This window comes from Pholcus phalangioides, unplaced genomic scaffold (genome assembly GCF_987345545.1).
Source record: "Pholcus phalangioides strain wild (caught in Gottingen) unplaced genomic scaffold, Ppha-v1.0 ptg000015l_1, whole genome shotgun sequence".
NCBI lineage: Eukaryota > Metazoa > Arthropoda > Arachnida > Araneae > Pholcidae > Pholcus > Pholcus phalangioides.
The window spans coordinates 109891361-109906061 of NW_028301608.1; the positions used below are offsets into that span (position 1 = coordinate 109891361).

Below are 14701 nucleotides of genomic sequence, written 5' to 3' on the forward strand. Positions count from 1 at the left end.
AAGAAGACTTTCTTGTCGCTGACACTCGCAAAGCTGTTCTTTATTTTGAATTTTAACGAGATAGTCTCGTTTAAAAGAAAATCCGGACAACTTAGATGACTAACCTAGAGAGTGTCCAATCATTTGAGTGACCACAACAATGATTTGGTGAGCGAGGGATGAAAACAGTGGCCTATAAAAAAAATTAGAGGCTGTGGAAGTATGTGAACGACCGAAAGAGTGGCTTTGACATAGAGGATTGAGGCAAAGAATATTTACGGTGTGGGAGAGGGGCTAAGTAGGCTATATAGTTCGGGGCGGCAAATTTGAAGGAAAGAGTAGTCAAGAGAAAACCAGACTAGAATGGGTAAAGGTTGCCAAAATTTGTATAGCCAGCAGGCCACAAAAATATAAATCCACCTCCACGGGGGAGGGGACAAAGCCCTTATAAGAGGGCGTCTAAAATTATGTGGCCCTTGTCAATTGCTCGAATTTTCACGTGTAAAAACGAGGCATTTACCAAAGCGGGACCTAAAACTTATCATAGCAACTGATCCCATTCTCATGGAGTACCTATATTCACCCGAGAAGGACCTCCGTACTTAGCCGTACTTAGCGGGCCCATGCATTACGACGGCCGTGGAGTAGTTTATTAAAAACTCAGGCATATTGAGTACGTAAATAATAATATCGTTACACATTGGAACCCTTGCTTCATCTATATGAAATATAAAAAATTCTAAACATCAGCCTGCTTAAAAAACCCCGCTGAGCTGAATAAATTCCCCCCCTCATTTCAGTGGCGCCAAAGGATCCTCCCCCCCCCCCCCCCAGATGGGGTAAATTCTTTTTTATTTCACTTGCATGGACCTGTTGTTTCCCTGCGCACAGAATTTCCATATCTGTTTGCAGAATGACAAAATAACATGCTACCTCATACAATATAGGAATTTTTTTATGCGCAGCAAAAAAAACTCAGTCAACAACAACATTCATTCTCATACTCTAAGCGTGCATATTTTGTAAGCTTATTCACCATGAAACAAATGGTGCCTTTCTTAGTTACGTTGACCATAATCAATGAATAAACGGGTAAAAATGAAAGTGTGCAGCAAAAATATGCTTTGCAGAAAATATTGAAAATATTTATTAAGTACAGTATTATATTGCATGTAAAAATCATCATTCAACTGGAACTCGTGCTGCCACCTATCAAATAAAAAACACAACTGTTATAATTTTTTGATTGAAATTGGTGATTGGTTTTCGATTAATATACCGCCTAAAAAAATATGGTGTGATGTTAATGAATATTTTATAAGCAATAATATTGGTTAAATTGTCAAATTAGCTTCAAAAATTTTAACAGTTGTTGTTCATGTATGGTAAATTAACATGAGTAGGGTGCACAGAATGAACGTTCCCATTTGGCTTCTTGTAATTGTAATCGAAAGAGGTATACCAGAATCGAACCGATTCTACGTTCTGTGGATTTTACTAACGTTAGTTTAGCGCACACAAACAACAACGGTTAAAATTTTTAAGCAAACTTGACAATTTAATCAATATATTATTGCTTCAGTCATGTTTCTTGTATGTAATACAACATTACATTCTTATATCACCCGTTAATTGGTTATGGACAAAAGTGGCTAAAAAAGGTACCGTTTTTTCATGGTTTGCAAATTATGCACATTTATAGTCTGAGAATGACCAAGAATGCTTCTGTGCGCATAGAGTTTTTTTTTTTTGCTGATTGCTGACCAGAGTAAAATTCCTTACATTGTACAGGGTGGGCAAAAAGTTTGTAGAAACTTTAAAAATTCATAAAAACAGGAAAAATAACCGAAATAAAAACGGTTTGCAGGGTTAGCATCGCTCGGTCACGGGAATTTTTTAAGACAGGAAAACAATAACAAAAAACAGCCGATAGGTGGCGCTGGCACGAGCGATTTTGGTGGAAATATGCAAATGAGACGGTTAGAAGAACTTGCGCTCCTAATCCACAAGCAGTTCACCTTTGCAAACCGTGTATGTGAACAAGGATGCTGAGTGCGAAGGATAAAACTTTGTTGGTGAAGTTGTTTTACGTGAACCAAGAATCAGCGACCATTGAATTGCGTAAATTCCGAGTTTAGTTCAATAAACGATTTGGAGACATTCTGTTCGTTATTTGAGTATCTTTTCTTTGACTTGTGTACGTCAGTGCCACTTATCGGCTGTTTTTTTTTAGTTATTTTTTCCCGTCTAAAAAAATCTCCGTGACCTAGCGATGCTAAACCTGCAAACCATTTTTTATTTCGGTTATTTTTCCGGTTTCTATGAATTTTTAAAGTTTCTACGGACTTTTTGCCCACCATGCATAAAGTAGCATTTTATTATGTGTCACTTCGCACAGATATTGAAATTCTGAACACAGAGAAACGACAGGTTAGTGCAGGTGAGATAAAAGAGAATGTATCTCCCTCTATCTGGAAAAGATAGGATCCAACGTATGACCAACATTTTTTTTACATGAATTTTTTTTATACCACCGAAATAAAAAAATGTATTCAGCTCACAGGTCCCAAGGTGTCGTCCTCAAAAAATTATTAAAAATTTTAAGTACGTTCATCTCACCCAGAAACACCTAAAAACTAAAAAGAATTAGCTGCGGTATGCAATTATTAAAGCCGCAAATATTATAAACGTGATCCTCACGTATTCCCAAGGGATCAGCATATTCCATCCAGGGAACCTTGTTAGTGTTAGTAGACATGCATGGCCAGACCAGGATAGTGAGCGTCTAGTTCATTAACCACTTGACTGCCGGATATCCGGCTACTCATCGCCTTTCGCGCTTTTCTCGACAAATTATCTGTATAAAATTTAAAAAAAAAACATTTTTTTTTCACTATATTTTCCTTCCTTTCTTTCCTCCAGCTTCTCTCTGTTCTAGGAACTAGTTATTAATTCTTTTTCAGTGCTGTTCCTGATCATGTGCTGTTTGAATGACGTCATTCTAAGACTCTAGGGTTGCAGGATTTTTTAGTTCATTCTTGGTCTCAGTTGACGTTAAAAATGTTAATATTTAGATTTTTTTTTTTCAATGACCCGCAGGATATTTTTATATTTTTGTGCATATGTAAATGTGGTGATAATTTCAGTAAATTCTTCAGTGGTAATTTTTTCAAAACTTTTTGAAGGCGTCATTTTGGCACCCTTTCCTTGTCAGTCGGGTTTTTTAAGTAAGCTGATACTTATTATTTTGCCATATATTTCATAGATGACAGCACGGGTTCCAATGTATTGATAATAATATATATATTTATAATTTACATACACGGGTGTGGTAGCCCAGGTCGATAAGATAATCGCTTAAAGTACCAAAGGATGTTTAAAAGTGTCGTGAGTTCAATACCTTGTCCGGGCGATTAGAAAAAGTTGTCGTTAAAACAAGATTTTTTTCACCATACCGGTATTTGTTAAAATGGGAATCGACTGTATACCTTATAGGCCCACATCAGAAACGGCGACATGGCCACAGAATAGATTGCTAACGCAGGAAGTGCCACATCGAGGTGGTAAGCGCACAACCTCTCTGTGAGTACAAAAAAAAAAGCTGCCGTTCGGAATCCGCAATAAATTGTATGTCCCTAATTGGTCTTCGTGTGCAGAAAATGACGGTATTGCATCAAAAATGATCAAATGATTATGTACGTACTCAATATTCGAGTGAAGGCATTGAAGTAGGGTTGCGAGATATACCTTCTAGAAAACATTTAAAATAAAACTACGCAGTACATACAGGGTGGGTCAGAAGCCCGTAAAAACTTTAAAAATTCGTAAAAACCGGAAAAATAACCGAAATAAAAAACAATTTGCAGGGTTAGCATCGCTAGGTCACGGGAATTTTTTTTAAGAAAGGAAAAAAAATAACAAAAAACTGCCGATAGATGGCCATGGTACGAGTGACTTCGGTGGAAATATGCAAATGAGACGGTTATAAGACACTTTGTCAAAATTTGTTCTTCGGTGTAATTAGTTAACAGCATTATGGATAATTATAGTTTCTTACTCTCACTTTCATATTTGGTTTTTTTTTTAAACTCAATGAGGTGATTGCTTGAAGGCTATCGAACAACAACGAATCCAGCAGAAGTGCTTCAAAGACTGCAGCATATCTTGCTCGTAAGTATCAGTGTTGTTATCCCGTTGCCATGTCATCTCACCAAATTATACGATGCTTTTTTCCCATTACGTCTCATTGAATGTGTTAACAATTATATTATGAACCAGGAAAGGGTTTACATTCAGAGACGCCATTGTCGCAAGTCGAAGACATATATGCGAGATACAACACTGAATGCACATTCGGTCCATTAATCGTAAAATTTTTTCGTCAAATGCAAGTCGTGTATGGGCAAAGCGTGCCTCCAACGAAACGTTGTGTTCAAGTGGTGTGCCCGGCTTCGGAGTGGCTGACAAACTACGGCGGACCTCCCTAGACAGGAGCCCGTAATCGATGCCGAAACAATTTCTCGTGCAGACATGTTGGTGAAGTAAAATTGCCGCATAACTGTACGTGTATTGGAAATTGCTACGAACGGGATCCATACACACGATCATGCACAGAGAACTGGGGGTTTTGGAAATGGTTTGTGCTCAATGGGTACCCGACACCTTCGCAACAAGCAGAAAGACTGTCTCATGGGAATTTGCCTGGAACATTTGATCCGATACCATAAAAATATACTGTAATGTTCAGCCTGGTTGAGCCTTTTCTTTGATATCCAGGGACCATTGATGTTCGAATGGATGCCCATTAAACGCTCAACGCTGTTGTGACTCGTTACAGAGCCTTCAAACGGCCATTAAAATCAAGTGGACAGGCTAATTGTCAAGACGTGTGATTTTGATTCAGGAAAATGCAAGGCCGCAAATTCCTAAAGCAGAATAAGCCCTGTTCACATGGGAAACGGAAAAAGCGGGTTCAAAACCCGCTTCAGGAATTTTCACTAATTTCTGCTCTTCCCATTTCTTTCTTCGCTTTCGGCTGGGAAATTTTGGATCTCCCGCTTTACAGGCTGGACCTATCGCCTTGTGATTACCACGTGTTTGGTCAGTTAAAGAAGGCTTTGAAATGTCAGTCAGCGCTTTACCTGCACTCAAGTGGTTCGTTCTTCTTCACGGAAGGTATCGAAAAACTTGTACCACGTTGGGACATTTGCCTGAACAATGGGGATGATTATGTGTAGGCTCTCTCTTGAAGCCTCATTACTACGCTTCTCGATTGCTGTAGTGTTTATTTCCCAATGAAGTAATAATGAATCTGTAATTTTTCAGACTATGTTTCACTTGTATGGGGATGGGGATCACTAAACTGGAGTAGCTATAGAAAGAACGGGGGAGGAGGAAAAAATAACTTTTGTTCATAGATTTACGATGAGGCCTGCCGATGAGGAGAATAGGGATTAAAAAAACCAGGGAGGGGGTGGAATGTATTTCTCTCTCTTCCGTTTGCGTTTGGACGAGATATCTCGTCCGTGATCGTCAAGAGGGTTAAAAATGTTTCCACTTCTTCTGTAATTTTTACTTATTTTCTATAATCTTATGTTATTCATTCAAGTATACTTGACCGTAGATTCATGTTTTGAAGCTTTTCTTTACTCACTGTAATATGTTCTATACTTCCAATCCCCCCTCATCCCCGCTTCACCTGGTTGTGGCTCATTCAACAGAAAGACTACGTATGAGTACTCGTCAGTGAATACTTTCAAATTAAAGCAGGTTAATATATAATTGAATTTTTTTTTCTTTTCTCTATACTCTTATTTATTCAAGAAACCGTCGGATATTTTCTCACCACTCTGAAAAAAAACTCTTTCTTCTGTTTTTTCTTCTTCTCAGGGTTCGTGCTTCGAAAGAGATGGAATCAAAATATTAGCACCAAATAGAGTTGCGAAGTAAGTCTTTTTTTATCGTCTTCGCCGTCGTTGTGAACGGACGTGCTATTATCGCGCTCCGCTCACCGACACGCCAGTGCGCCATTTTGTGTCTTTCTTTGTGTTTTTCTTCGTTCTCGTGAGTTTTACTTAGCGTGTTGTTTATTGTTGGGTCATATTCTGCGGTGATTTTCTTTTTTTTTTAGCGCACGTTGGATTGTGAGATAAGTGGTTTTTTTTTTTTTTATATTGCTCTCATTTTTTTTTAAATTTTCGTTGTGTATTTTCGATCGACTTATATTTATTTTTCTCGTTCGCATTTCATTTTCGTTGTTTTTTCGCCAGGTTCGCTCGCTTCTTTGATATAAGTTCGTAGGTTTTGGACGTTAGTGTTAGCAAACAGTGTATACTTTTTCCCGGGTACTCTCAATAACGTTGTTTTCCTTCCATTTGGGCCTATTGTTGTAGTGTTAGTGTTTTGAGATAGTTAGCTAATTCTAATAAGTATAAATTGTACTTCGTAGCTTAATACTTTTTTTTAGAGGGTGTTGTATTCTTTATATACATATTTATTTTATTCTTCGTGATTTAGTGCTGAGCATTCTACTTTACGTAATTTTTTCGTATAATCTCTTACGTATATTTTGCATAGTAATGTATTTTACATTATTTTAATTTCCAGTTAACGTTTCTCATTTTCGTATTGTTAAGTATTATTATTATTATATAGCTTTAGCGATAGTGTTAGTATGCCTCGACCTCGACTAGTGTTGTGTAGAGCTTGCGACGGGAGGTTTCCCTGGTCTAGGGGTATAGTAGCTGATAGTTTCAATTGTAAAGGGTGCTTGGATAGAAAAAGGCTGGAACACGAGGTCGAAGCTTTACGGGAAAAAGTTAGGGTGCTAGAGGGTCCGGTTATAACGGACCCTCTGGTCGTCGAGCCACCTGTTGATGAAGAAGCAATCTCCACGAACAACGACATTTTAGAGGGCGAATGGGTGGTCGTGGATGAGGTAGAGGGGGATAGTGATAGGGGTTTAATCATCGGCGATTCTATGGTTAGGGAACTTGGGAACCGAGTGTGTAGGGATTTTCGGGGTTTCGAGCGCTGTTGTCTTCCTGGGGGGAAGATTGGCAACGTTCGAGACGTTTTTCATCGCCGAAAGTTGCCCTTGCGGGTGATTCTGTGGGTGGGAACAAATCAGGTAGGAGCGAATATTAGTGAGTCTCTGTCAGAATACCGGGATTTACTATTATCCGCTAGGGAGGGGGGTTCAGATGTGGCAGTGATTCCAGTGCTGCCAAGGGGTAGTAGGGGATATAGGAGTAGGATCCACCAATTCAATATAGGCCTGAAGGACATTTGCTCCTCACTTGGGGTCACGTTCTTGGAGCTTCCCGCATTTACCGATAGGTGGCTTCGTTCGGATGGGATCCATCTAAATAAGAGAGGGGTCTGGGAGGTTTACGATAGTCTTAGGTCAGGTTTTTTACTCCCAGACCACGTAGTCGGGAATGCGGGTTAGTTAATGATAATCACAACAGTACTGACGGGGAATTACCCACCTCTGACTTGGATGGCTTCTCGATTGACAACAAACCACCGGGCAAATTAAAATGTGTGTTAATAAATGCCAGGAGCTTGGGTAACAAGAAAGATTTTTTAGAAACTATGATAGTTGTGGAGGACTTGGATCTTATAGCCATTACAGAATCTTGGGCAAGCGATGGGGATGAATCTTTCTTACACATCTCCGGATTCGATACTTTTTTGAGAAATAGATCTGATAGGAAAGGGGGTGGAGTGTTGATATACGTGAAATCATGTTTGAAGGCTAGAGAGTGTAACGTGCAGAGAAGTGATATTGAAACCATATGGGTTGAACTTGAGAACAAAAGACGTCATAAGCTTATTGTTGGGGTTTGTTACAATCCACCGAATAGGGATCAAAACTATATCGCCAAAATGCATGATGAAATTTCCTACATGTGTAAGCGAAAGAGGGTTCTCATACTAGGGGATTTCAATTACCCGGGTATTGATTGGGAGAACCTTTCATCTGGAAATCAGTATGAAAGAGACTTTCTTAAGTTGGTGCTCGAAAATTTTTTGTATCAGCATGTATCAGAAGCCACTAGGGGTACTGCTATTTTGGATTTAGTTCTTACTAGTTCTGAGGATCTAGTTGAACATGTTTCGGTGGGGGAAGAGTTTTCTTCCAGTGATCATCGTATCGTCAGATTTCTCTGTAACTTTTCCTCGGGTAAGGTTGATAACAAAAGACTGGTTCCTTGTTTTCGGAGAACTAACTTTGATGTTTTGCGAAGAAGGTTAGCGGAAGTTTTCAAAGACCGGTTGGAATCAGTAGGGGTGGTAAGTCAATGGGAAGAATTTAGTACGAAGCTGTCCTCTGTTTTGCACGACGTCATACCCTTTGTTCGAAAAAAGCGTGTTTGTACATCACACCCTCTATGGTTCACGGATAGCGTGCGGAACCTTTATCTTGAAAAGAAAAGAGCATTCAGAGAGTATAAAAGTGGACGAGGTGACCTATCATTGTTTACTGATAAAAGAAGACTGTTGAAGAAAGCGATAAGGGATAGTAAAAAGCAAGTTGAATCTAGGTTGGCAGATAACATTGGCTCTGACCCAAAATCATTTTTTCGATACGTCAATAATGGATGTAAGGGGACAGTTGGCCCCCTCTCGATAGGAGGCTCAAAAGTAGAGAGCAATGTAGGCATGTGTAGTGCTTTCAATGACTTTTTCGCGTCGGTTTTTAATGGAGATAATGATATTCGATATACGGGTGTTGCATGGGGTAATAAAACGCTCAACGATATTCAAGTGGAAGACGTGGAGATCCTAAATCTTCTAAGAAATGTATGTGCAAGCAAAGCACCAGGACCAGATGATATCTATCCCAGGGTTCTCAGGGAAGGTGCTAATGAATTGTTGGGGCCAGTCGCACAGATATACAGGAGTAGTGTTGCTGAGGGTATCGTCCCGAGAGATTGGAAACTGGCTAACGTTGTTCCGATATTTAAGAAGGGTAGTAGAGAAGTGGTGTCTAATTATCGTCCAGTGAGTTTGACGAGCTCCCTCTCGAAAATTTTGGAAATTATCATCAAAAGGCAGTTTGTGAAGTGGATAGACGAGAATAATGTATTGTCGGATAATCAGCATGGGTTCAGGAAGGGGAAGTCATGTGTAACTAACCTCCTTTGCTTCTATGATTACGTGACTAAGGCTTTGGGTAAGAGCAAAAATGTCGACGTTGTTTACCTTGATTTCCAGAAGGCATTCGATCGGGTCCAACATGGCAAACTCTTGAAGCGTTTACACGAGATTGGAATAGGGGGCAACTTGCTGAATTGGATAGAATCGTGGTTAAGAGACAGGTCGCAACGAGTTATGGTGAACGGGGAATTCTCTGGTTGGACAGACGTCACAAGTGGAGTTCCTCAGGGAAGTGTCCTTGGCCCCATACTTTTTTCACTTTTTATCGATAAACTCGATCAGGGTATCGATGGAATTACTAGCAAATTCGCAGATGATGTGAAGCTAATGGGGGTAATCGGGAATGAAAGCGATAGGGAGTTGCTCCAGACCAACTTAAACAAGATTGCAGCATGGGCAAATGAATGGAGCATGACGTTTAGCGTAGATAAGTGCATGGTCGCTCATTTTGGTTCGAACAACCCACGGTTCTCTTACGAGTTGAATGGTGTCACTATCCCGGATGCAACTAGAGTCACCGATTTGGGAATTCTCATTGACGAGCGACTTAAGTTTTCTGAACATTGTTCAGCGGTTGTCAAAAAATCGAATAGAATGCTTGGTCTCATTTTCAAAAAGGTCTCTTCGCGTTCTCCTAAAGTCATTCTTCCGCTTTTTCGAGGCTTAGTTCGTCCTGGACTGGAGTATGCTGTAAGGTTTTGGAGACCATACCTACAGAGGGACATAGACTTGGTTGAAGGGGTGCAGAGAAGAGCTACGCGTGTCCTTATTGGCACACGGGGCTTGAGTTATGAAGAAAGACTTCATTTTTTGAATATGTTTACATTGGATGAACGCAGGTGTCGAGGAGATATGATCGAAGTGTTCAAAATTTTCAATGGGATGGATAGGATGGACCATGAACTTTTAGTACACCGCCAATCGACTGCTTTTACAAGGGGACACCAGTATCGATTGGTGAGGGACAATGCAAGGTTATGGTGTCGCAGGGAATTTTTCTCCAATAGGGTTGTTAATAAATGGAATAGCTTACCCCCGGAGGTAGTAAATTGTAACACAATTGACACGTTTAAAAAGAAATACGATAAACATGTTGGGGTAAATCGAGAAGCTATCCATTCTTAGAATAAGACAACCATAAGTATTCTTTATGGGCATTGTATAATATTTTATCATGTGTATATATTGTTTGTAATTTGTGTTAATTGCATTTTTAATTGGGTTGCTGTATTTTTGAAACATATGACAACCATATTTTTATGGGCATCTTTTTATCAGCCACCTCGTTGGGCATTTTGCCTGTTGTGGCGTTGTATTTGTATTTGTATTTGTATAAGTCAGTCTTAAAAAGGACTTTTTTCAAGTACGTCATATTAGCTGAAAAACATTCTTTGGATTGAAATTTTCTGTTTCAGTGAAGTTATATTACCCCCATTTAATTACGCAATACATTTTTTGCTGTTACAACCACATATTTGGAGAGAACCACATATTTCTCCAGTAGAACCTTCCAAAACGGACCCTCCCCATTAATGGACATTTTCTTAATTATATCAACGGGCCTCAATGTATTGTTCCGGATAATGTCTCTCATAAGCACTCGAGATGGCAAAGCACGAAGCAATTTCAAGGACAACGCGAATTTATTTTACAGAACAGCTATTTATACGTATTCACAAGCAGCTGTTTGACGAAACACGCTGCAAAAAGAGATTTCTCCCGCATACAAGAAATCTCGTCTTCAAAAATTCAACAAACTGCTCATAGTTCCGCTTTGGCGGCGCTTCTATAGAGTCAAAAGAAACCTTCCAGAACGTTACCTCACCATTCTCAGCAGATCCCATAAATTCTTTTGGCTCCTTCATGTCACCAAATCATTTGAGATGTCGCCAAACCCAACAAGTTTGTTGCCAATATGGCGAGGTTTACATACAAATGCTTTGGTAACTTTTTATAGGAAAAAATGAGATAATAAATGATAAATAAGGACTATTTAAATAATTTTCGTAACAGTATTTTATTACCTTTTAACAGACACTCCCCATTAGCGGACAAAATTTTCGATCCCATGGGTGTCCGTTATCGAGAGGATCTAATGCATATACACGTATATTTCACATTGTACGACTGTTTATCCGATCATAATGTATAAAATCGATGTAAATCATTCAAGAAATCGAATCTTTTTCCTCCACATTTAGGAACGATTCGGCTTGCATCCGAATATTTTTCGTATCATCTGAAGCAGAAATTTATAAATACGAGCCTAAATACAATGTAAGTATTCGTCATTATTATTATTATTTTCTTTCGATCTCCGTGACGCCGTTTTACGTGCAGTACTCTTGCAATTTTTTCAAACGGAATATAACTTTACAAAACAACGAGCGATATCAGAAGAAATCTTCTAAACTTAACCCTTTGAGAGGTTTTTAAAATTTTCCTGCCTTTCTCTTCCTTCCTTCTGCTATCCGACTTTGAACAAACGCTGACTTCATTTGGGGTTCTAACACACCCCCCCCCCCTTGAGGCAAGATTATAGTGTTATTTTGTAGGAAGAAAAAGTAAAATCCCCTCAGAAATAAAAAAAATCGGAACCCCCCACAACCCCGCGAGAAAATTCTGCGTACGCCCATGGACTCCACCCACTGGTAGTTGAGTGGCAAGACGGGATGAAGGGGAAAATATGTTATCAAAGGAAAACTTTTTTACTTTTATTACCAGACGCGCCCGCCCCCTTCCATCCGATACGTATACCAGAGCGTTCCCAAAAGTTGGATACGCCGAGAAATCCAGCCAACTTTGTTTTCCGCCTACGGGCGGAGAATCAAACCGTAATCACAGTCGACGGACACAAATGTATATCACATCTTAATCGTCAATAAAAATCAAGAAGAATAGATGACACGATATAATCTTTGTCTAGAGCAGTGATTCCCAACGTGGGCGTTAACGCCTCCTGGGGGCGATGGTGATGTCCCGGGGGGGGCGGTAGAAGCTATGGGTTTAACATAGGATACTATAGGTTAGATTGCGTTGGGGGGCGATAGGAGAAAAAAATTTTCTGAAGAAGAGGGCGATGGGACAAAAAAGGTTGGGAAACTATGGTCTAGACTCTAGAGCGTTTTTTGCGCGCCCGTCTTATCGCCTTCACACCTCAAGAGACTCAAAAAAAAACAAAAAAAAACTGTTGTACAGAGCTGAGCTGCTAGCTGAACTCGTCAATGCCGAAATGATAACATTTTAAAAAACTGAGATATTTCGGGATTTTCCAAAATAAAGCGGATCAAGTTAGACGAGATATCTCGGGATTGGAGCTGTAAGGGTTAATGGAAGAATTGACTGTGTTGAAAATTCCATTGCAATCAAGAGAACACACGATACAAATTTATTGACTTCAATATTTCGTGATTGGTTTGACGATTACACGTACCTTCTCTTTCAGGTTTACCAAATGTACAGCATTCTCGGAGGGTACGTCGGCCTATGGATCGGTATATCTTTGTTTTCCATGTACAACTACGCCATCGATATGATCGTGTTTGCGGGTTCCAAAAAGACATATGAACGTTGATTTTGTGTGGTTGATATCTTTTGCCAAAAGTTGTTCCAGTTTTTAGCATTTCGTATCTAATTTGAACTGGCTGCTTACACGAATGCAAAGTCATCGTTTCAAAAAAAAAATAAAAATTCAATTCAATTTTCTTAATAAATTATATGATGATGATATAAAATATGAATATTCATCTCACATGTTTGTCGTGTTTAACGTTTTTTTTTCGTAGAATTTTTTAACTCATTCTAATCTACTACAACTGCGTTTCTCAACCTGTGGTCCGCGACGATGGCATAGATGGTCCGGAAACAGGCTTGATGAAATTATTCGCACGTTGTAATTGTTATTAGTAATACCCATATGGGTTCAAATGAAAACCTTCATACTTACGTTCACCATACATCATTGAGGAGAATCCCGGAAATTGCCATCCTAAAACATACGGGATATAACTAAATTCTGCCAAAATATTGCGATTTATTGCCTTAAATGCATTTCGCTAATTACTGCTAAAATTGCTGAAGGGTGTTGGAAATAAAAGGCTGGTACCAATCGCAATGAACAAAGATATATTTCACGGGGAAAAAATATTCAAATGATCTCTGATGACTGTATTTCATCGAGAAAAATAAAATTTTCGGCAAATCGGGATAGTAAATAATCATCCGTAGAATACGGGACATGATCAATTATCATCAAAATCATTGTTAGAAGTAGACGCAGTCACTAATCATTATTGAAATTCCAAAAAAAATTGAGTACAAAACGTTAATATTTATAATTTTTGCCATAATTATCACAAAAAAATTATATTTTGAAAACGGTGTGTGCGCGCGTGTTTTATTACAAATTCAAATAAGTATCGTTGTAAAAACGGGACAAATATATATATGTATAAAAAATCGGAACAACGAAATTAAAGGAATACCGGAATACCGGACACAAGTGGTCCGTCAAATCGTTTCAGAAATTTCACTGGTCCTTGTTTTTTCATTCAGAAGAATTCAGAAATACTGCACTGTAGTGGTGCTTCATTCCCTCCTTCCCATTAACGATTTTAAGGGAGATTTCAGCAAACAAAAATTGGCAACTTTGCATACCTTTGGTGTCATTTTAGGCGACAACTGGCGATTTCTCGAATTCTACCGTATTTGGGAATCTCAATTTTTTTAATTTTTTTCGATCAGATCATTTGTGTCATGAAAAACATTTGCGTATACGATTCCAGTAAACGAAAAGAAATTCACAAAAACTTCGTTGAGAAATAGGACGCGTCTACATGAAAAAGGAAGGTGACTATATGCAGGGCTGGAACTAGAGAAAGGCAAAGGGAGGCAACCGCCTTGCCCGACAAACTTTACGGGGCGGCAAATTTTACGAAAAAACGAAAAAAAATACCGTTATAAAATCATTAAACTTCGCAGTGGTGTGGGCGCAAAATCATGTTTGCCACTCCCCTCACAAAAAGTCCTAGTTACGGCATTGCTATATGACCTTTACGTTCTAGTAATTTTGGCCATCCCTACTTTTCTTTGTAAAAATGTCTCGTTTTGTCTCGTACTTTCAACAACCCCGACGTAAATTCCAATTCTTTAGTGAAATCAACTCTATTAACTACAGTGAAATCTCGATATAACGATATTCCGTGGGGCCAAGAAAAAAATATCGTTGTGGAGATATGTTTGTCAGGAGGCAGCAGTTTAACATTAGAGTATATACAGGGTGATTATAAAAAAACTATCCCGACATATGGGCCCCTAACTATCATACCATTCGCAGAAACTGAATAAAATTTTGGCATAAGGTATTTTGATGTATGCGCTCAAGAATGATATGGAAAACAACAGTGTCACTCTAACAGTTACGGTTACAGTAAGAAAATTTCGAAAATATCAAATGGCAACACCAAGTTTCTTGTATTACTGTGTTTCACAAATTTTCCACATGACCTTGTGGAGGACTAATCAGGCTGGGATCTCAGCCGAAGAAACGGTGTGACGA

The 14701-nt window shown here is 39.0% G+C and overlaps 1 protein-coding gene across 3 annotated transcripts in view; it reads left to right on the forward strand.

Moving 5' to 3' along the window:
• The window catches only part of LOC149077556 (degenerin mec-10-like), a 45615-nt gene extending 32832 nt beyond the window's left edge, over positions 1–12783 (forward strand). For 2 of the 3 annotated variants that reach the window (XM_089242798.1, XM_089242800.1), the window contains exons 9-13: positions 4077–4149; positions 5700–5748; positions 5869–5924; positions 11346–11421; positions 12590–12783. In XM_089242798.1, the coding sequence (XP_089098924.1) occupies positions 4077–4149; positions 5700–5748; positions 5869–5924; positions 11346–11421; positions 12590–12718 (383 nt within the window). In that variant the 3' untranslated portion in view covers positions 12719–12783. The remainder of the gene's footprint in view (positions 1–4076; positions 4150–5699; positions 5749–5868; positions 5925–11345; positions 11422–12589) is intronic. The other variant, XM_089242799.1, reaches the window with a different exon arrangement.
• The last annotated feature ends 1918 nt before the right edge of the window (positions 12784–14701 follow it).